Here is a 24,313-nt window from a genome sequence, read left to right as displayed (position 1 = left end):
CTCTGTAGGGTAAGGCAGGTCCTAGTCAACAATGGCTTCTCTAACGGTTTTGTTGAAGACGTCATAAAAAGAAAGGTGAAACGCCATGCAACCTCTGAAGAGTCAACCAACACAACACTTGTACCCCCTATTAGGCTGTTTTACAGGAACTTCTTTTCAACGGCTCATAAAACAGAGGAAAGGGTCCTGAAAGACATTATTGATAGAAACGTTATCCCTACAGACAAAAATCAGAAAATACAATTGACAATTTACTACAAAAACAAAAAAAAGGCCAACCTACTCATGGAAAACTCCCCAGACACCAAACAGAACGCCCTGAAGGAAACCAACGTCGTCTATGCCTTCTCATGCACACTTGGGGACTGTAAGCCTCAAAGAACTCAGTATATAGACAAGACAACAACGTCTCTTTCTAGGCGATTAACGATGCATAAACAACAGGGCTCCATCAAGGAACATATATTCTCTTCTCACAACCAGACCATCACCAGAAAAATCTTTACAAGCAGCACAGAAGTCATTGATAAATACAGCGATAGCAGGAGACTCGACATCAGCGAGGCACTACACATCAAAAAGTCAACACCAGCAATCAACATCCAATTAATGCACAACTATATTCTACCCACTTCAAGACCCCGAACTAACATAGAAGCAGCAAGAGAAAGTATGGGCCAATAGGCCTTCTGCAGTTACTTCCATTCTTATGTTTTTCATACCCAATTTATACCCATTGTTTCGTGGTCTGTCACCTCACCCAAAATTTTTGTACCATATCACCTCGCCCAAAACTAGTATAAGTATGATGTATTTCATATGTAAACTAAGTCTTTGAAAATGTAATAAGCATTACGAAACGTGTTCAGGCGTCAGACAGAAATAAAGAATGAATTTTGGAGAGTAAATTTATCAATTACCCTCGACAATGAAGAAGAACGTAAGAAACATTGAGAAGATTCGTATTAGAATCATTAATCTTACCCTTTTGGTCATATTGAACAACATATGTTTACAAGAAAGACTGCTACCAATATATATATATATATGCCATGCAAGATGCCTGTCTCTCCCTAAGTTGACCTACTTTCTGAGATGTTCTCCATCCTACAGCAGCCCTAAGTTAAATGTGTATGACACCCTTCTGAGGTCCATGCTGGTGAAAGTCCTGAACCTGCCATTGGACGACTCTCAGTGGGAGCAAGCAACCCTTCCTGTAAGACTCGGCGGCCTTGGTGTCCGCACAGCCTCCCAAATTGCTCTACCAGCCTTCCTTTCCTCCTCTCATGCATCGCACGACCTCATCAGAGATATTTTACCTGCAACCCTGAGAGATTCAGCAGGAATACACGATCCTGCTTTCACTGAATGTTCAAATCAGTGGGATGTTCTTGCAGCCCCAGCAACCATTATAGAGCCAACAAAACCACACAAACAGTCCGGCTGGGACCACCCTCTAGTGGAAAAAGTAGCTGATGCCATGCTCAGCGTCGCAACATCAGACAAGGAGAAAGCCCGCCTCAGAGCAGTGCTTGCTCCCCATGCAGGAGACTTCCTCCTGGCAGTACCCATGTCAGCAATGGGCACGCGCCTAGATCCAGAATCCCTTCGTGAAGCAGTGGCCCTCCGCCTTGGTGCCCCAATTCACACTGAATACAAGTGTATTTGCAACAGGGTGGAAGCAGACCAATACGGACTGCATGGGTTGCATTGCGGAAGCACAAAGGGCTGGCATGCAAGACACAACGAGGTCAATGACATCATCAAGAGAAGCCTCGTCTCAGGTGGGTGCCCAGCGGAGAGAGAACCTCGCATCCTAGGGGTCCAAAACCCGGATTTCCCCGCACTTCGCCCTGATGGCATCACCATATACTCATGGAAGGAGGGTAGACAGTTGGTGTGGGACTACACATGTGTATCCACCCTGGCTGACACCTATGTACACTTCGGAGCTGATCAAGCAGGTGGGGCGGCCAACCACAGGGAAACAGCAAAATCACTCAAGTACAGGCGACTGGAAGGTCAATACCTCTTTGTTCCCATAGCGTCTGAGACGCATGGCCCATGGGGCAAGAGTGACTTGGGATTTCTCAAGGAATTGGGTTCCAAGCTCATTGACGTCACCAGAGACCCAAGGGCTTCCAGTTTTTTGTTTCAGCGTCTCAGTGTGGCGATCCAGAGGGGAAATGCTTGCTGCGTCCTCGGTTCCTGTCCAGAAGCGGAGGAGCTTCAAGAGATCCATAACCTTTAGGCATTTGTCTTGTATGTTTTGTAACCTTTAAATACACAATAAAGGAAAAAAAAAAAAGGGAAGGGGGTGGTAGGAGAAAAGCACACAGAAACTGTATTGGAGGGGACCTACATTCCCTCCAATGCGTTATGTGTGGTTTCCTCCGAGGCTATGGGTCCCCCTTTTTCCAGCCAGAGGTGTATATATATATATATATATATATATATATATATATATATATATATATATATATATATATATATATATATATATATATATATATATATATATATTTATTTACATAATATTTGATATAACCCTCGCTTTTTATTGGTTTGGGTGAGGTGGGGTCATGAGAATGGAACTGCAGAGGGCCTATTGGCGCATACGATGCACTGAAGTGGGTAAAATATAGTTGTGCATTAATTGCCTTTGATTGCTTAATTGGCTGTTTGCCATCAAGAAACATATAATCTCTTCTCATAACCAGACTATCATCAGAGAAATCTTAACAAACAACTCAGAAATCATCGATAGGTACAGCGATAGCAGGCGGCTCGACATCAGCGAGGCACTACACATTAAAAAGTCAACACCAGCAATCAACAGCCAATTAATGCACAACTATATTCTACCCACTTCAATGCATTGTATGGGCTAATAGGCCCTATGCAGTTACTTCCATTCTCATATATATATATATATATATATATATATATATATATATATATATATATATATATATATATATATATATATATATATATATATATGCGAACAAGCCTGAATGGTCTCCAGGACAATATGCAACTGAAAACTCACACCCCAGAAGTGACTCGAACCCATACTCCCAGAAGCAACGCAACTGGTACGTACAAGACGCCTTAATCCACTTGACCATCACGACCGGACAAAATGAGGTGATAGCCGAGGCTATTTGAACCACCCCACCGCCGGCACTCGGATAGTAATCTTGGGCATAGCATTTTACCAAATCACCTCATTCTTTGGGGCACACGTGAGGAACACAAATGCGAACAAGCCTGAATGGTCCCCAGGACAATATGCAACTGAAAACTCACACCCCAGAAGTGACTCGAACCCATACTCCCAGAAGCAACGCAACTGGTATGTACAAGACGCCATAATCCACTTGACCATCACGACCGGACAAAATGAGGTGATAGCCGAGGCTATTTGAACCACCCCACCGCCGGCACTCGGATAGTAATCTTGGGCATAGCATTTTTACCAAATCACCTCATTCTGTGGGGCACACGTGAGGAACACAAATGCGAACAAGCCTGAATGGTCCCCAGGACAATATGCAACTGAAAACTCACACCCCAGAAGTGACTCGAACCCATACTCCCAGAAGCAACGCAACTGGTATGTGCAAGACGCCTTAATCCACTTGACCCATAATCCACTTGATATATATATATATATATATATATATATATATATATATATATTATATATATATATATATATATATATATATATATATATATATATATATATAATATATATATATATATAATATATATATATATATATATATATATATCACTCACAATGGCATGTGATATATCAATGAAAATCATTTTGAGGGAAAAGAGTGACTCGAAGTGAGTCGAACCCGCGTTCCGGTAAATTCCAGACACCTGCCCTAACCGAATCGGCCACGAAACTCCAAATAATTCTCATTGATATATTACAACATAGGTATAAAGTCGATCAAACTCACGAGATCTTTAACCTGTCATCTTCAATCCTCATTATCTCTCTCTCTCTCTCTCTCTCTCTCCCTCTCTCTCTCTCGCTCTCTCTCTCTCTCTCTCTCTCTCTCTCTCTCTCTCTCTCTCTCTCTCTCTCTCTCTCTCTCTCTCTCTCTCTCTCTCTCTCTCTCTCTCTCTCTCTTTCTCACCCTTCTCACTTCCACTCCTTCCCAATAAATAACACATATATTTCTCAATTTGCATATACATCTATACTTTTCTTTTACTTAAGCGACTGCCAGAGAAAAGGGCTCACTTTGTGTGAAGGAAACTCTTCAGGGAGGCGGTCACACAGCTCTCCACTCAATTTAACTTCTCTTTAAAACTATACTGGCACTGTAATTACTTCAGGCCAGTTTATAGCCACTTTCCAATTGCATATTCTGTCCATGGGTTGTTCTATACATGGGATATTCTCTCTTGGTTATTCGGTCAGGGGGATATTTTCCCAACGGAATATTGTCAGTAGGATATTCTCTCCATAGGATATTATGTCCATGGGATATTCTGTCGATGGATTTTCTGTCTTTGGGATATTCTATCCATGGGATATTTTGGTCATGGAATATTTTGTTAATGGAATATTTTATCCATGGAATGTTCAGTTCTAGGGATGCTGTGCCCATGGGATAATAAAAACTGCATACCTCCACAACGGGAAAGATCCGGGCAATATATTTAATGCTTAGCATTCGATCATTCAACCAGCCTGTTATGACATCGAAAATGGCCGTCATAAACATTCAGTTTTCCGGTGTTTTAATTACCCGGGAGGCAACTTTTTGGCGACATTTGTCAGCCATTTATTTCCTCTGTGATGAAACTGGCAAGTTTGGAAGGAATTTATTCAATAAAGTCAGTTTGTAGGAGAGCTGAACCAATTGGAATTGTTAGTGGTGGTTTAAAGTATTGTGTGATTACTTTGCTGTGCTCACCTGGATGGGCCTCCGGGGGTTGTACTTGAGCTCCGGGGTCCCAGCTTTTGATTGATGAGCAGGTTCTCGATCCCCTTGTGTTCTATAACGTAATAGATACGGGATCGTTGAATTGTTTCAACGCAGGTTAGACCCCGGCCAGGATTCGAACCCATGCCGTCCAGGATCACCCTTAAACGTATATTAGAAACGTAAAATTGTCTTGAATTTTACAAAGATAATTTTACATATGGTTGTTGTTGTTTAAGATTCGCTACTTGGAACAAAAATTTCCAATTAGCACGGGCTATGGTGAGCCCGTTGTGGGCTTACCTGGCACAGGGAGCGGGGCAAGTAGCACGGGCTATGGTGAGCCCGTTGTGGGCTTACCTGGCACAGGAGCGGGGCAAGTAGCACGGGCTATGGTGAGCCCGTTGTGGGCTTACCTGGCACAGGAGCGGGGCAAGTAGCACGGGCTATGGTGAGCCCCGTAGTGGACTTACCTGGCACAGGAGCGGGGCAAGTAGCACGGGCTATGATGAGCCCGTAGTGGACTTACCTGGCACAGGAGCGGGGCAAGTAGCACGGGCTATGGTGAGCCCGTAGTGGACTTACCTGGCACAGGAGCGGGGCAAGTAGCACGGGCTATGGTGAGCCCGTAGTGGACTTACCTGGCACAGGAGCGGGGCAAGTAGCACGGGCTATGATGAGCCCGTAGTGGACTTACCTGGCACAGGAGCGGGGCAAGTAGCACGGGCTATGATGAGCCCGTAGTGGACTTACCTGGCACAGGAGCGGGGCAAGTAGCACGGGCTATGATGAGCCCGTAGTGGACTTACCTGGCACAGGAGCGGGGCAAGTAGCACGGGCTATGGTGAGCCCGTAGTGGACTTACCTGGCACAGGAGCGGGGCAAGTAGCACGGGCTATGGTGAGCCCGTTGTGGGCTTACCTGGCACAGGAGCGGGGCAAGTAGCACGGGCTATGGTGAGCCCGTTGTGGGGTTACCTGGCACAGGAGCGGGGCAAGTAGCACGGGCTATGGTGAGCCCGTAACATACCTGGCACAGGAGCGGGGCAAGTAGCACGGGCTATGGTGAGCCCGTAACTTACCTGGCACAGGAGCGGTGCAAGTAGCACGGGCTATGGTGAGCCCGTAACTTACCTGGCACAGGAGCGGGGCGAGTAGCACGGGCTATGGTGAGCCCGTAACATACCTGGCACAGGAGCGGGGCAAGTAGCACGGGCTATGGTGAGCCCGTAACTTACCTGGCACAGGAGCGGGGCAAGTAGCACGGGCTATGGTGAGCCCGTAACTTACCTGGCACAGGAGCGGTGCAAGTAGCACGGGCTATGGTGAGCCCGTAACTTACCTGGCACAGGAGCGGGGCGAGTAGCACGGGCTATGGTGAGCCCGTAACATACCTGGCACAGGAGCGGTGCAAGTAGCACGGGCTATGGTGAGCCCGTAACTTACCTGGCACAGGAGCGGTGCAAGTAGCACGGGCTATGGTGAGCCCGTAACATACCTGGCACAGGAGCGGGGCAAGTAGCACGGGCTATGGTGAGCCCGTAACTTACCTGGCACAGGAGCGGTGCAAGTAGCACGGGCTATGGTGAGCCCGTAACTTACCTGGCACAGGAGCGGGGCGAGTAGCACGGGCTATGGTGAGCCCGTAACATACCTGGCACAGGAGCGGGGCAAGTAGCACGGGCTATGGTGAGCCCGTAACTTACCTGGCACAGGAGCGGGGCAAGTAGCACGGGCTATGGTGAGCCCGTAACTTACCTGGCACAGGAGCGGGGCAAGTAGCACGGGCTATGGTGAGCCCGTAACTTACCTGGCACAGGAGCGGGGCGAGTAGCACGGGCTATGGTGAGCCCGTAACATACCTGGCACAGGAGCGGGGCAAGTAGCACGGGTTATGGTGAGCCCGTAACTTACCTGGCACAGGAGCGGGGCAAGTAGCACGGGCTATGGTGAGCCCGTAACTTACCTGGCACAGGAGCGGGGCAAGTAGCACGGGCTATGGTGAGCCCGTAACTTACCTGGCACAGGAGCGGTGCAAGTAGCACGGGCTATGGTGAGCCCGTAACTTACCTGGCACAGGAGCGGTGCAAGTAGCACGGGCTATGGTGAGCCCGTAACTTACCTGGCACAGGAGCGGGGCAAGTAGCACGGGCTATGGTGAGCCCGTAACTTACCTGGCACAGGAGCGGGGCAAGTAGCACGGGCTATGGTGAGCCCGTAACTTACCTGGCACAGGAGCGGTGCCATATCAACGTAACTTATGTAACTTCGAATTTTACATACTATGTCATTACTTATGTTCTTATATTCGCTTAGGGTTAGTGTTTTCACTGATTATCACAAGAAATAGTTAATAATATTAATTTTTATTTATAAAATATACTTATGAACATGTTACAGTGGTTAATTAGTAGGTACAGAAATTGTACATTATATAAAGTCACTAATATGCAAAATATTTCATGTATAACTTAAAATTATTTAGATAATGTGCCTCTAAGTTTATTGAGGGTAACGCTTAATATTATACTAAGAGGGTCTCATAGTACAGTTGACTTCCTTCTCAACTCACAATTGGGGATTCTGGGTTTGATTCCTAGAGATGCGCTAGGGAGCCGGTCGGCCGAGCGGACAGCACGCTGGACTTGTGATCCTGTGGTCCTGGGTTCGATCCCAGGCACCGGCGAGAAACAATGGGCAGAGTTTCTTTCACCCTATGCCCCCTGTTATCTAACAGTAAAATAGGTACCTGGGTGTTAGTCAGCTGTCACGGGCTGCTTCCTGGGGGTGGAGGCCTGGTCGAGGACCGGGCCGCGGGGACACTAAAAGCCCCGAAATCATCTCAAGATAACCTCAAGATAGAGAGAGAAAGAAGGTGAGGTGATATAGGACATGATTGAAATGAACAAGTGAAGCAATGGGTACACCATTGCGTGTTTTATCTTTTTTCTTATTCACACGCACATACAGACTGGTTTAAGCGACTCAACTGCCTGCTGACTCCTTATGTGCCTTGTGCTTTTAGCCTGAAGTCTCCAAAGAAATTCGTTGACTCACTGCGGGGAGCACGGGCTACAAGGATAAGAGCCTCTCTGGATGTGGAGTCGCTGTTTACCAATGTGCTTGTGGAGGAAACAATCAGGATGATGATGGACAGAGTGTATTGTGATCTGGCTTGTACCTCTCTACCTCTCTGGACATACCAGAGAGCATATTGAGGAAGTCACTCCAAGCCTGCACTAAAGAGGCACCCTTCTTGAGGCCCGATGGGCCCATGTATAAGCAAGTAGGTGAGGGTTGCTATGAGTTCTCCCCCAGGTGTCCTGTTTGCGAACTTCTACATGGGCACCATAGAGCAAAGGGTCTTAGTTGACATGGATTTGAAACCTGCCATATACTGCAGGTACGTTGATGTCATATTTATGCAGGTACCTGATGTCAGACGTTTGCAGCAGTTGAAGGAGGCATTCGAGCAAAATTCGGTGTTAAACTTCACTTACGAGATGAAGAATGATGTAGAGCTGCCCTTTCTAGATGTAACAGTCACGGAAAGGAATTGAGGTTTCCACACTAAGGAAAAGAGCATAGAAATGTGCCTTAATGCTAACAGTGACTGCCCCATCAGGTACAAGAGGAGTGTTGTCAACGCTTACATTAACCGAGCTCTGGGTCTCGTGAGGTCTGGGTCTGAGCGTGGGCAAGGTGCTGTATGGTGAGGTCTGGGTCTGAGTGTAGGCAAGGTGCTGTATGGTGAGGTCTGGGTCTGAGTGTAGGCAAGGTGCTGTATGGTGAGGTCTGGGTCTGAGTGTAGGCAAGGTGCTGTATGGTGAGGTCTGGGTCTGAGTGTAGGCAAGGTGCTGTATGGTGAGGTCTGGGTCTGAGTGTAGGCAAGGTGCTGTATGGTGAGGTCTGTGTCTGAGTGTAGGCAAGGTGCTGTATGGTGAGGTCTGGGTCTGAGTGTAGGCAAGGTGCTGTATGGTGAGGTCTGTGTCTGAGTGTAGGCAAGGTGCTGTATGATGAGGTCTGGGTCTGAGTGTAGGCAAGGTGCTGTATGGTGAGGTCTGGGTCTGAGTGTAGGCAAGGTGCTGTATGGTGAGTTCTGGGTCTGAGTGTAGGCAAGGTACTGTATGGTGAGGTCTGGGTCTGAGCCTAGGCAAGGTATCCAAGTATTTACTCTGAATATTTAGGGTGGGTCTTTTTTCTTTTAAGAGTTTAGCTTCCAGTAATTGCAGTCTTCTTTGGTCAGGGGTGAATGCCAGGATTGTTATTTTTCTACTAGCATATTGCAAGTGAGTGATGTGTTATGTACAATTTGCATAAGGTGTCTAGGGGCACCATCTTGTAGAAGGCAGGTCAGTCTTCTCGAAAGCTTTGTGTTGGTCATATCAATATAAGTAGGTAGAAGGTGACAACCTTTTATTGGGCATCTTGAGGTTATCTTGAGATGATTACGGGGCTTTAGTGTCCCCGCGGCCCGGTCCTCGACCAGGCCTCCACCCCCAGGAAGCAGCCCGTGACAGCTGGCTAACACCCAGGTACCTATTTTACTGCTAGGTAACAGGGACATAGGGTGAAAGAAACTCTTCCCATTGTTTCTCGCTGGCACCCAGGATCGAACCCGGGACTACAGGATCACAAGTCCAGTGTGCTGTCCGCTCAACCCGTACTCGCAAATTTAATAAGTCAATATTGACTTATTAGTTGCGTGCATAGGTGACATACTAAACATAATAGTTTCCCTTGAAAAGCTTCATAGAAAACACCGACCTTACCTAACCTACTTAGTATGTTAAAATAAGCATCTTATAGCTTCGTAATTACAACTGTTACTTAACCTATTATATGTATAGGTTAGGTAATAATTGTAATTACGAAGCAATAAGATGCTTATCTTAAGATACTAAGTAGGTTAGGTAAGGTCGGTGTTTTCTATGAAGCTTTTCAAGGGAAACTATTATGTTAAGTATGTCACCTATGCACATATTTAATAAGTCAATATTGACTTATTAAATTTGCGAGAACGGGTTGGTCCGCTCGGGCGACCGGCTCCCTCATGTGGAGCCGAACCGGTCCCGGCTCCCTTACATGCCGGTTCCTTGGCCTCGACTGGCATGTAGGATATCTCTTGAGATGATTTCGGGGCTTTAGTGTCCCCGCGGCCCGGTCCTCGACCAGGCCTCCACCCCCAGAAAGCAGCCCGTGGCTGCTGACTAACTCCCAGGTACCTATTTACTGCTAGGTAACAGGGGCATTCAGGGTGAAAGAAACTTTGCCCATTTGTTTCTGCCTCGTGTGGGAATCGAACCCGCGCCACAGAATTACGAGTCCTGCGCGCTATCCACCAGGCTACGAGGCCCCTCCACCAGGCTACTGATGTAAACTGATGTAAAACTACTACTGTAAACTGATGTACAACGCTTGCTTTTTAGAGTGGGTTGTATTGTTTATTTAGGCTGTTCTGAAGTATTTAATCAACTCCTTTTTGTTTGTAGTAAATAGTGAATTCCAATCTTTGGTCTGGTGCTGTTGGTTTCACTCCATTTGATAATATATTGTTAACTATTCGTTCTTCAGTTTTGTATTGTGAGCTCATAGTGAATTTGTAATAGAGTTTTATGGGAGGGTTACCTGCTTGATACCTGGTTGATGGGGTTCTGGGAGTTCTTCTACTCCCCCAAGCCCGGCCCGAGGCCAGGTTCGACTTGTGAGAGTTTGGTCCACCAGGCTGTTGCTTGGAGCGGCCCTCAGGCCCACATATACCTGGTTTGATGGGGTTCTGGGAGTTCTTCTACTCCCCAAGCCCGGCCCGAGGCCAGGCTTGACTTGTGAGAGTTTGGTCCACCAGGCTGTTGCTTGGAGCGGCCCGCAGGCCCACATATACCTGGTTGATGGGGTTCTGGGAGTTCTTCTACTCCCCAAGCCCGGCCCGAGGCCAGGCTCGACTTGTGAGAGTTTGGTCCACCAGGCTGTTGCTTGGAGCGGCCCGCAGGCCCACATATACCTGGTTGATGGGGTTCTGGGAGTTCTTCTACTCCCCAAGCCCGGCCCGAGGCCAGGCTCGACTTGTGAGAGTTTGGTCCACCAGGCTGTTGCTTGGAGCGGCCCGCAGGCCCACATACCCACCACAGCCTGGTTGGTCCGGTACTCCTTGGGGTTGTTTGCTTCTGTGGTTGTTCTTCTCTATTATACCATTTTTCTAAATATCTTCTGATGTGGGTGTTGACTTCTCTGTTCGTGTCCCCGTTGTGTAGTAATACTTGAAGACTTCTTCTGCCCAGTTCCCTGTGGAGGTTTTGGTAGTGGGAGCAGTGAGTGAAGGCTCTGTATATAAATACCTTAAGAACATAAGAATAGAGGTAACTGCAGAAGGCCTATTGGCCCATACGAGGCAGCTCCTATCTACATACATAGATTAATCCGGTGTAATTGGCCTGTTATGTTGGACATTGTCTTCTGTGTTGGAATCGTTATGTTCTGGTCTTGTCCTTACTCTCATGGTGGGTAGAGTAAATAGTTCCGTGATTTGGGTGTTCATGGTAGGTTGTTCTATTCTTATGTGAATTGCTTCAAGAATTTGTAATTTTCTTGCATCTTGGGTTTTGTCTATTATGCAGGTATTTTTGTTCAACATTTCTCTTGTTAGAGTGATGTCATGGGCTTGTCTCATGTGATTCCTGGGGGCACCGGATTGAAGATGGCATGTCAAACGCCTCGTCAGCTTGGTCGACAAGGCTAAGTACCTTTATTACAATGGTCTTATATCTGTCCGGCCATTGGGAGTGACCATTAATGGTGGGTTTACTGTGTACACTTCTGCGGTGCTGTGTTTGGTTCTCATGAAAACTGCGAGGAAAGGAGTATACCATTGATGTCTAGTTCATGGGTACTAGGCTCTGATGACATGAAGGTTGTGACGATATGAAGGTTCTGACGATATGAAGGTTGTGACGATATGAAGGTTGTGACCATATGAAGGTTGTGACCATATGAAGGTTGTGACGATATGAAGGTTCTGACGATATGAAGGTTGTGACGATATGAAGGTTGTGACCATATGAAGGTTGTGATGATATGAAGGTTGTGACCATATGAAGGTTGTGACGAAGTGGATACAAATAATAATCTCATTAAACAAATATCTTAATGTGTAAGAATCAGATAAGCAGAATTAGGATAACAGCTCTTGCTTGCAGTTTCTCTAGCAACAACAGTGACTAACATGCTTAATCAACCCTGGTCTATGTTTAAAAAGAGAACAAGAAAGGAAAATCTTTCAATCAAAAAAATTGTCTTTGATGACAAGGAAAAAGAGAGAAGTGAAGAAGAGAGGTAAGAGAGAGAGAGAGGGGGAGATAAGGCAGGAAAGGGTCCACAGAAGGAGGCTTAAGCAGAAGAGAGAATATAGGTGGAAAGAGATGATTTAACCTCGCGCAAATGCATGAATATGTTAGTAAATAATTGACAAGGCCACATGAACATGTGTGTGCAATATTAAACACCTGTAGATAAGCGGGTGTTGGTTTGAGCTGTTCACTTCCCCGACTGTGTAGCATGAGGGGGCGACTGTCCAGGGAGCATGAGGGGGCGACTGCCCAGGGAGCATGAGGGGGCGACTGTCCAGGGAGCATGAGGGGGCGACTGTCCAGGGAGCATGAGGGGGCGACTGTCCAGGGAGCATGAGGGGGCGACTGTTAAGGGAACATGAGGGGGCGACTGTCCAGGGAGCATGAGGGGGCGACTGTCCAGGGAGCATGAGGGGGCGACTGTCCAGGGAGCATAAGGGGGCGACTGTCCAGGGAGCATGAGGGGGCGACTGTCCAGGGAGCATGAGGGGGCGATTGCCCAGGGAGCATGAGGGGGCGACTGTTAAGGGAACATGAGGGGGCGACTGTCCAGGGAGCATGAGGGGTGACTACCCAGGGAGCATGAGGGGGCGACTGTCCAGGGAGCATGAGGGGTGACTACCCAGGGAGCATGAGGGGTGACTACCCAGGGAGCATGAGGGGGGTGACTGCCCAGGGAGCATGAGGGGGTGACTGTCCAGGAAGCATGAGGGGGCGACTGTCCAGGGAGCATGAGGGAGCGACTGTCCAGGGAGCATGAGGGAGCGACTGTCCAGGGAGCATGAGGGGGCGACTGTTAAGGGAACATGAGGGGGCGACTGTCCAGGGAGCATGAGGGGGCGACTGTCCAGGGAGCATGAGGGGGCGACTGTCCAGGGAGCATGAGGGGGCGACTGTTAAGGGAACATGAGGGGGCGACTGTCCAGGGAGCATGAGGGGGCGACTGTCCAGGGAGCATGAGGGGGCGACTGTTAAGGGAACATGAGGGGGCGACTGTCCAGGGAGCATAAGGGGGCGACTGTCCAGGGAGCATGAGGGGGCGACTGCCCAGGGAGCATGAGGGGGCGACTGTCCAGGGAGCATGAGGGGGCGATTGCCCAGGGAGCATGAGGGGGCGACTGTTAAGGGAACATGAGGGGGCGACTGTCCAGGGAGCATGAGGGGTGACTACCCAGGGAGCATGAGGGGGCGACTGTCCAGGGAGCATGAGGGGTGACTACCCAGGGAGCATGAGGGGTGACTACCCAGGGAGCATGAGGGGGGTGACTGCCCAGGGAGCATGAGGGGGTAACTGTCCAGGAAGCATGAGGGGGCGACTGTCCAGGGAGCATGAGGGAGCGACTGTCCAGGGAGCATGAGGGAGCGACTGTCCAGGGAGCATGAGGAGGTGACTGTCCAGGGAGCATGAGGGGGCGACTGTCCAGGGAGCATGAGAAAAGAAATGAAAGAAATGAAAGAACATGTGGAAAAGAAGAAGGAAATGAAAAGGCGTAATAAAAAGAAGAAAGAAAATTACATTATTATTATAACAATCTTCAATGGTATTTTCTTTTCCACAATATTAACAGTGGATTTAAAGCCGCACTTGTCACATATTTTGTAGAAGTATTGTTTTGATGATTCCTTAAGGAAGAATCCTTGAGGATTCCTTAATCCTTTTAAGGATTATTTATTATATTTTTAAAATAATAATAATTATAATAATAATTGTTGTAATTAATAATTATTACTCATGCTTCTGCTGGGTCGTGAAGGAAGCGGGCCTCGGGTGACAGAGGGCTGTGACGATCTCTGTCAGGAACCCGTAGGTGCGGGGCCGGGCCGTCCACCTCCTGGGGCTCGTGCGGCCCCCCAGGCTCTGCTTCAGGAGGCTGGGGTGGCTCTTGCCCTTGCTGGGGAGGTCCTTCTCCGGCCCCGATCACGGCGGTCTCCGGGTCTGGAGTCCCTGTGCCTTCTTTCACCAACTTCGAGGTCAACTCCGGAGCTGGAGCCCGCTGGGGGGCAGTTAGTTGTTGCCTTCAAACTCGTTCTGACAGTTCCTGTGACGGCGCTGGAACCAATCGTATTGGCGTTTGCCTTTCCATTGGAGACTTCCGGCGCCGTGGAGAGGGGGGGGGGGAAGGGAGCCTGCTGCATGGGTGACAGCTTCTCCTCCGTATCAACCTACCCTGGGTTTGCGCCCTGGAGAGGCCACTCCAGACCTACAACCAGAGCGCAACTCCATAGTCTCCTGAAACTGAATGATGCCTCCTACTACTCTTAAGGATTAGAATGTGCAAGCTTGATCACTGAGGTGTTGAGAGAGGATTTAATCCTCTCAGGCCAAGATCTTAAACATCTATTTATATCTGGACAGACAAAACGTAGATTTGATCGTGTCTACCTATGTTCCACCTCCTGCCTGACCACGTTCCTCCAGGCAGTAGTGTTTAGTCCCTCCTACGACCCGTTCTCAGCCTACACTCGCCCTTAATGCTCTCGCACTCCCAGTCCTGACAAGGACGGGCTGCCAATCACCGACCCTTCACTGGCTCTGCAACTGGTCGTTACGAGGGACCAATCACAGATCCTGCCTGTGGTTAGCTTAAATTATGTTTCACAAATTCTTTAAGCTTTACCTTATGTAGTTTTGCCAACAATTGCTCCCAGTACAATGTTCGCCTCGTTGTGTTCACTATTAGTAAGTTTGGGAACAACTTCGGGTTAGTTGTGCAAATTTAGTGACAAAGTTGCAGCCGGTGTTGCTGTGCAATTTTATATAAACACAGGAATGGTCGCACTGAATTAGCAGTTGAGTTGGGTAGGCTGGCTCCGGCAACCTTGCAATGTGCACTGAAACACGATTTTTCAATGCAAATGTTGATTGTGTTACAGATGATGCGTCTCTTGTAAGGCTATGTTGCACTTACTAGTTCAAGTAGTAATATTACCAGTAATACTAGTGCTATTAACACTAGCAGTAATACTAGTGCCATTAACACTAGCGGTAATACTGGTGCCATTAACACTAGCAGTAATACTAGTGCCATTAACACTAGCGGTAATACTAGTGCCATTAACACTAGCAGCAATACTAGTGCCATTAACACTAGCAGTAATACTAGTGCTATTAACACTAGCAGTAATACTAGTGCCATTAACACTAGCAGTAATACTGGTGCCATTAACACTAGCAGCAATACTAGTGCCATTAACTCTAGCGGTAATACTAGTGCCATTAACACTAGCAGTAATACTAGTGCCATTAACACTAGCGGTAAATACTAGTCAAAATATTGGAAAAGAAATACTGAGTTCCTTATTTAGCCAACAACATCCAGTCCAACTCCGTAAACATATCCAGTAGTGGCATCCCACTACGGGCTCACCATAGCCCGTGCTACATGGATCTTTTTATTCCAGGTAGCCAATCTTAAACAACAACATAGTGGCATCACGTTTACTGAAGGAGGAGGAGTGGGGATGAGGGGAGGGGGTAGTGTGGGATTAGGAGAGGGGAGGGGGTAGTGGAGGATTAGGAGAGGGGAGGGGGTAGTGGAGGATTAGGAGAGGGGAGGGGGTAGTGGGGGAGGAGGAGTGAGGAGAGGGGGGAAGCGAAGAGAGACTTTGATAATCATGATTCGTGTGGGAATAACCAAATATATTATTACGAATCAGAGCGTTAATATATTCATTCATTCTTTTACATTTCTTTGTTTAATTTTCATAAAGTATATAAGAGCCTGGAGGGAGGAGGGAGCCGTGAACACAGCCTCAGGGTACCTACTCATCCCGGGGTCAAACAGTACACATACACCAACGGATTATATTCCGTCGTCAACGCTACAACGCTAAAAGATATACAGTCCAACGGTACAAAGATCAACGGTACACAGTGATACACAGGCCCAACCTACGGTACATTCCCCAACGGTACAACTCCCAATAATAGAAATTTTCAAATACTCCCAGTTTTATTACGAGGCAGTTCCTATTGACCCATACCAGGCAGCCCCTATTGGCCCGTACGAGGCAGCTCCTATTGACCCGTACGAGGCAGCTCCCATTGACCCATTCCAGGCAGCTCCTATTGGTTCATACGAGGCAGCCCCTATTGTCCTCTACGAGGCATCCCCTATAAAGAACATAAGAACAACGTAACTGCAGAAGGCCTATTGGCCCATACGAGGCAGCTCCTATCTATAACCACCCAATCCCACTCATAAACATGTCCAACCCACACTTGAAACAATCGAGGGACCCCACATCCATCACGTTACGCGGTAATTGGTTCCACAAATCAACAACCCTGTTACCGAACCAGTATTTACCCACGTCTTTCCTAAATCTAAACTTATCCAATTTATACCCATTGTTTCGTGTTCTGTCTCGTGTTGATACTTTTAATACCCTATTAATATCCCCTTTGTTATGCCCATTCATCCACTTGTAAACCTATATCATGTCACCCCTAACTCTTCGCCTTTCCTGTGAATGCAAGTTAAGCTTTGTAAATCTTTCTTCATATGAAAGATTTCTAATTTTGGGAATTAACTTAGTCATCATACGTTGGACACATTCAAGTGAATTTATATCCATTCTATAATACGGCGACCAAAACTGAACTGCATAATCTAAATGGGGCCTAACTAGAGCAAGATATAGCTGAAGAACAACACCAGGTGTTTTGTTACTAACGCTTCGATTAATAAATCCAAGTGTCCTCTTTGCCTTATTACGAACATTCAGGCATTGATCCTTTTGTTTTAAATTCTTACTAATCATAGCTCCCAGATCCCTTTCGCAATCCGACTTCGCAATCTCAACACCATCAAGCTCGTATCTTGTAACTCTATCATCATTACCTATGTTACGGCCCTACTGGGACGCAACCGGGTTCTTCTCTGATGGTAGTAGAGTTTGGGGTATCCGGCCCCAAGTTAGTAGAGGCTTTCAAGGGGTGTGTTCCGTAACGCAAGTTAAATTGAAGCGGGAGGGATACAAATGTTCCAATTTATATATATATATATTTCTCCACCACCATAAATAAATACCAGTCACACGCAGGGATTATAACTACACAATTATGTACAGGTTTGTCTTCCTCCGAAGACACTGGATGCTCGACGGTGCTCATTCTGGGTAGCCCTGGTTCCTTCTTCCGTGGCCCACGATGAATCCACTATGATTCTATGACGAATCTACCCTGGCCACGGGCCAGCCAAATCACAGTCCCACTGGGTGCTTCGTCGTGGAGGCCTTCAACCACAATCCAGCCTGTAGCTGGCAGGTTCCGATCACCTCCGCTGTGTAGGCCACTCCACGACCGATACTAGGGTTGCGAGCCCTAGGCAGGAGCCTCGTGTGATCACGCTGATCACTCTCCTCACTAAGCACCACAGTGGCTAGTCTCTTCCACCAGCCAGCCCCGGATAAGGCGATTCCTAACACTGCCACGCCACAGGCAGGCTAATACTCTCAACAGAGTTCGTCCGGGGGTGACTCACAGCTTCTTCAAAGCAGACTGGTGAAGAGACCTTGGCTGCCTTGGGTAGACTGATCCATCGTCCAACACTGCAGTCCCAGGTCGACTCTGCAATCAGACACGTCATTAATACTGGGACGCTCTAGGGAACCTCACTTACAGGCTTAGACACAAACGTCCACCTCTTCATTCCATAGATGGCGTTGCTGTCTAAGCGCCACCTCACCAGAGGTCAGCAGCGACTATGTTATGAGCTGATTAAGACGGGAATCCAGCACCTGTGGCCGGTATATCCCGTCTTCACTAGATGGCGTTGTCCATTTGGAGTGGGTTTTGGGAGCGGACTCACAGATGGCGTTGTCGTCACTGCTCCGTACTCCGACGCTGCACTCGGGTCCGTAACAACCTAGCCTAAGAACTTTACATTTATCAGCATTAGACTGCATCTGCCAAACTTTTGACCATTTCGAAACCCTATTTAGATCAACTTGAAGTGATAGTGAGTCTTCTTCCGTGTTAATTTCCCTACAGATTTTTGTATCATCTGCAAATTTGCAGATGTTGCTACTCAAACCTGAATCTAAATCATTTATATATATTATAAACAACAGAGGCCCCAGGACAGAGCCCTGAGGTACTCCACTAACAACATTATCCCACTCTGACTTAACCCCATTTATACTAGCTCTCTGTTTCCTTTGGAATAGCCATGCCCTAATCCAACTTAATATACCACCCCCAATACCATGAGCCTCTATTTTGTGACTCGAAGTGTGAAGAAGTGGCTCGAACCCATACTCCCTGGAGCAACGCAACTGGTAACTACAGGACGCCTTAATCCGCTTGACCATCATGACCGGACATAACGAAGTGATAGCCGAAGCTATTTGAACCACTTCCCCGCCGGCACTCGGATGGTAATCTTGGGCATAGCATTTTATCAAATCACCTTATTCTTTGGAGAGTGGCAAGTAAAGTGCGCGTGTGTGTACTCACCTAGTTGTACTCACCTAGTTGTGTTTGCGGGGGTTGAGCTCTGGCTCTTTGGTCCCGCCTCTCAACCGTCAATCAACAGGTGTACAGATTCCTGAGCCTATCGGGCTCTGTCATATCTACACTTGAAACTGTGTATGGAGTGAGCCTCCACCACATCACCCCCTAATGCATTCCATTTGTCAACCACTCTGACACTAAAAAAGTTCTTTCTAATATCTCTGTGGCTCATTTGGGCACTCAGTTTCCACCTGTGTCCCCTTGTGCGTGTTCCCCTTGTGTTAAATAGACTGTCTTTATCTACCCTATCAATCCCCTTCAGAATCTTGAATGTGGTGATCATGTCCCCCCTAACTCTTCTGTCTTCCAGCGAAGTGAGGTTTAATTCCCGTAGTCTCTCCTCGTAGCTCATACCTCTCAGCTCGGGTACTAGTCTGGTGGCAAACCTTTGAACCTTTTCCAGTTTAGTCTTATCCTTGACTAGATATGGACTCCATGCTGGGGCTGCATACTCCAGGATTGGCCTGACATATGTGGTATACAATGTTCTGAATGATTCTTTACACAAGTTTCTGAATGCCGTTCGTATGTTGGCCAGCCTGGCATATGCCGCTGATGTTATCCGCTTGATATGTGCTGCAGGAGACAGGTCTGGCGTGATATCAACCCCCAAGTCTTTTTCCTTCTCTGACTCCTGAAGAATTTCCTCTCCCAGATGATACCTTGCATCTGGCCTCCTGCTCCCTACACCTATCTTCATTACATTACATTTGGTTGGGTTAAACTCTAACAACCATTTGTTCGACCATTCCTTCAGCTTGTCTAGGTCTTCTTGAAGCCTCAAACAGTCCTCTTCTGTTTTAATCCTTCTCATAATTTTAGCATCGTCCGCAAACATTGAGAGAAATGAATCGATACCCTCCGGGAGATCATTTACATATATCAGAAACAAGATAGGACCGAGTACAGAGCCGGCCGAGTACAGAGTCACCAGTGGGACTCCACTGGTGACTTCACGCCAATCGGAGGTCTCACCCCTCACCGTAACTCTCTGCTTCCTATTGCTTAGATACTCCCTTATCCACTGGAGCACCTTACCAGCTACACCTGCCTGTCTCTCCAGCTTATGTACCAGCCTCTTATGCGGTACTGTGTCAAAGGCTTTCCGACAATCCAAGAAAATGCAGTCCGCCCAGCCCTCTCTTTCTTGCTTAATCTGTGTCACCTGATCGTAGAATTCTATCAAGCCTGTAAGGCAAGATTTACCCTCCCTGAATCCATGTTGGCGATTTGTCACGAAGTCCCTTCTCTCCAGATGTGTTACCAGGTTTTTTCTCACGATCTTCTCCATCACCTTGCATGGTATACAAGTTAAGGACACTGGCCTGTAGTTCAGTGCCTCTTGTCTGTCGCCCTTTTTGTATATTGGGACCACATTCGCCGTCTTCCATATTTCTGGTAGGTCTCCTGTCTCTAGTGATTTACCATACACTATGGAGAGTGGCAAGCAAAGTGCCTCTGCACACTCTTTCAGTACCCATGGTGAGATCCCATCTGGACCAACCGCCTTTCTAACATCCAGATCCAGCAGGTGTCTCTTGACCTCCTCTCTCGTAATTTCGAACTCCTCCAAGGCCGCCTGGTTTACCTCCCTTTCTCCTAGCACAGTGACCTCACCCTGTTCTATTGTGAAGACCTCCTGGAACCTCTTGTTGAGTTCCTCACACACCTCTCTGTCATTCTCTGTATACCTGTCCTCGCCTGTTCTAAGTTTCAATACCTGTTCTTTCACTGTTGTTTTCCTTCTGATGTGACTGTGGAGTAGCTTTGGTTCGGTCTTGGCTTTGTTTGCTATATCATTTTCAAAATTTTTCTCTGCTTCTCTTCTCACCCTGACGTACTCATTCCTGGTTCTCTGGTATCTCTCCCTGCTTTCTGGTGTTCTGTTATTCCGGAAGTACCTCCACGCCTTTTTGTTCAGTTTATGTACAAACTGTGTGTGTATTATGTACTTATGTGTGTGTGTGTGTGTGTGTTTGTGTGTGTGTGTGTTTAATCTACGCTTGAAACAATTGAGTGATCCCACGTCTGTTATGTTACCAGGTAATTTGATCCATAAATCAGTAAGCCTGATTCCGAACCAGTATTTACCCAGGTCTCTTGCGGATCTACTCATCTGCATACATCTACCCAACACACATTATACACGTCTGAAGCACTTAACCCATTGTGTTGTAGAGAAACCTATCAATTTAATATTGTTAGAACACATCAATGAAATCACATTAAATTTAGAACACATAAATTTAACTACATTAAATTTAGGATACAAATTGCTGAAAAACATGACGTGCGAACATTATTCTGAAATGTTGACCAGACTAGACACTAGAAGGTGAAGGGACGACGACGTTTCGGTCCGTCCTGGACCATTCTCAAGTCGATTTGAGAATCGATTTGAGAATTGAAAGAACAATCGACTTGAGAATGGCCCAGGGCGGACCGAAACGTCGTCGTCCCTTCACCTTCTACTGTGTGGTCTGGTCAACATACTTTAGCCACGTTATTGTGACTCATCGCCTGCATAGGATAAATTAGTTTAGTTAGTCAGACCAACACAAGTAAAATTGTTTTCCGGTTTGTTCAACTCAAGAGTTCAGATTTCTACGTTCTTATTGAGTTGTCGGTGGTCATATATACTACGGTCCTCATCGTTACTATAAGTACTACCAAAACAGGAGGTTGGGGCTGCACAAACTATTGAAATTGTTGTGTGGAAGTGTGTTAACCCTGGAAACACAAACCGAAACTGTCTCTATTTTCCGCTTGTAACAACTTGAAATAAAGTTGCTACATCTTGGCTTAACGTGTTTATGACGTATTAGAACGTTGTTACAACTTGCTATATTGGTTGTTATAACTGGTTAGGTGGTGTTAAAACTTGCTCGAACGTTGTACCAACGTCGTAGTTTCGGTGTGTGTTTGGTGGGTTGTGCCTTTTGTGTAACTGTGAAAGTGCTTGATATATCGATGACAAGATAGTTTACAGCAACATTACGTACGGTATATTTTAGGTCCATGGTAAACATTACGTCCATAACACATAAAATGCGGAACATAATATATTCAACACATTTTTCTCTCACTCTTGGAATACTTGGAAAAGCTTGGCACACTTGGGTGTCACATTTGAATATTGGCGAACTTCTCGAGAAGTGAACATACCTCAGGGAACCAACTAATTAAACCCACCTAAAGCTTCTCTCCACAGTACTACGTCTTTCACTCATGTTTTATTTCCTTGCATCACATTTCAGAATGATGCAGGCGATGAGTCACAATAACGTGGCTAAAGTATGTTGACCAGACCACACACCACACACTAGAAGGTGAAGGGACGACCACGTTTCGGTCTGTCCTGGACCATTCTCAAGTCGATTGTTCTTTCAATTCTCAAATCGACTTGAAAATGGTCCAGGACGGACCGAAACGTCGTCGTCCCTTCACCTTCTAGTGTGCGGTCTGGTTAACTTACCCTAACCTCCCTAGGCCTAATACACGATATATGAGGCCTAAAATAGAACATATGTTTGTTATACTCGGCCTAAGAATATTTAAATTTGTGTTTTAACTTCATTTATTTCAAAAGAATTCCTTACTAGTCAGTATACTACTATCTAAATGCTAAGAAAGTACGAATTCTGACTATTGACGATCGTCACAATAGGTACTATCTAAACAGGAGGATGGGTGGCACTTGAGGCACTCGCGGACAACACAACCAGTAACTATGAAGCAACTGTTGTAGTGTACAGATGTTGGTGAGCCCTATCACACGCGCTAAACAATGAATACCAACCTAACTAACTCGCTACCAACAACCATTACACTACCACTACCCTCACTACCCCATACACGCCCCTTACCATCACACTCACCACTCTACACAGCCTCCATCACTACAACAACACTACTCCTACCATCACACTCACCACTCTCCACAGCCTCCATCACTACAACAACACTACTCCTACCATCACACTCACCACTCTCCACAGCCTCCATCACTACAACAACACTACACTTCACCACTCTACACAGCCTCCATCACTACAACAACACTACACCTCAGCACTCTCCACAGCCTCCATCACTACAACAACACTACACTTCACCACTCTACACAGCCTCCATCACTACAACAACACTACACTTCACCACTCTACACAGCCTCCATCACTACAACAACACTACACCTCACCACTCTACACAGCCTCCATCACTACAACAACACTACACCTCACCACTCTACACAGCCTCCATCACTACAACAACACTACACCTCACCACTCTACACAGCCTCCATCACTACAACAACACTACACCTACCATCACACTCACCACTCTATATATTGTTACAGACTGCGGCCCGTATTCCCAATATAAGTCATCAACTCCCTGTTTGTAAATATCTACAAGAAGCATTAGTTAATTTTACAATACATGAAGAGAAGCATAATGTCACATTTTGGGAGAAATTGCAATTTTTGTTTTTTTGAGATGAGGCTATGAAGCGTCTCCTCCATGTTAAGATGGCGGAAACATGGAGAGTAAGCCAAGGGAGGAAGCAAGAATTCCCGCCCACGGGCCGAGGACCCCGGTGCATTATGGGAGCTGCGTCAGCCATGGCGTGATTGGTTGGTGGCGTGGGCTTGGCGAAGTTGACCAATGGCGTTGCGCCCCGGCGTGACGTTGCATGACGTCAGGAGCTCCTGTAGGGAAGCACACAAACTGAACTCCCTGGCTACCAGAGTGTTTTTGCGCTCGTGTGCTCACCCTTTTGGGAGACGTTTAGGCCTCCAGAGAGATGTAATTCGGACAGCGGACATGCACAAACGAGGAGGAAGACCTGTCGACTCCCATGGGAGTAGTGCAGCAGAGTTTACTGGTGGAGGACGACACCAGGGGCGCTGACGGCAGGGTCTTGAACAACTTGTTGACGCGGTACTGGGAGGAGCAGTGGACATAGAGCACTGCGGCGTGTGTACGTTGGAAGCTGTATGGACCCGAATTCGGTAACATTTCTGGTCTTCAGAAAATCATTCATCGTTTGTTCATGCGACGAGACTGCGGTGAGGCAGAGGACTAATATATCGAGTGTGTTGGTCGGGGCAAACCTGACAACAGCTGTCCACACCTGTTATCGAGTGGGGAACACCTGGTGAGGCGTGAACCCGACGAGGAATGAGAGGATCGTTGGCCTGTCGCATATCTACGAGGAGCATATCTGACGCCGAATATATAAGCTGCAGCTACATGCTCCGAGGAGCTACCCGGCGCAGAATCAACGAGCTGCAGTAACGCTATATCAGGAAGATAAATTTGCCCTTCCATTTTTCAATCTTGTCAGGAAAGGTGTTATAACAAAATAGGGTGTTTATTGGACCTTGTTGTGGAGTAACTCTGGCATTGACAGTATTGTTATAAATATAAGTATAGGGATTACTGACACGAGTTGAGGAGCGGTGATTGGCGTCCAACGGACACAGTAAATTATCT

General features: G+C 47.0%; 1 protein-coding gene across 1 annotated transcript in view; it reads right to left on the bottom strand.

Annotated features, from left to right (window-relative positions):
• The window catches only part of LOC123772344 (TRIO and F-actin-binding protein-like), a 37,348-nt gene extending 13,512 nt beyond the window's left edge, over window positions 1–23,836 (bottom strand). The window contains exons 1-5 of the mRNA XM_069311341.1: window positions 23,701–23,836; window positions 15,228–15,560; window positions 11,818–12,093; window positions 8,455–8,524; window positions 4,947–5,028 (exon numbers count right to left, since the gene is read on the bottom strand). Coding sequence (XP_069167442.1) covers window positions 4,947–5,028; window positions 8,455–8,524; window positions 11,818–12,093; window positions 15,228–15,560; window positions 23,701–23,836 — 897 coding nt within the window. The remainder of the gene's footprint in view (window positions 1–4,946; window positions 5,029–8,454; window positions 8,525–11,817; window positions 12,094–15,227; window positions 15,561–23,700) is intronic.
• Between the last annotated feature and the right edge of the window lie 477 nt (window positions 23,837–24,313).

The sequence above is a fragment of the Procambarus clarkii genome, chromosome 69 (assembly GCF_040958095.1).
Source record: "Procambarus clarkii isolate CNS0578487 chromosome 69, FALCON_Pclarkii_2.0, whole genome shotgun sequence".
Taxonomy (NCBI): domain Eukaryota; kingdom Metazoa; phylum Arthropoda; class Malacostraca; order Decapoda; family Cambaridae; genus Procambarus; species Procambarus clarkii.
Note: the sequence above shows the minus strand (reverse complement) of the source record. Positions and strands in the feature narration are given on the sequence as shown.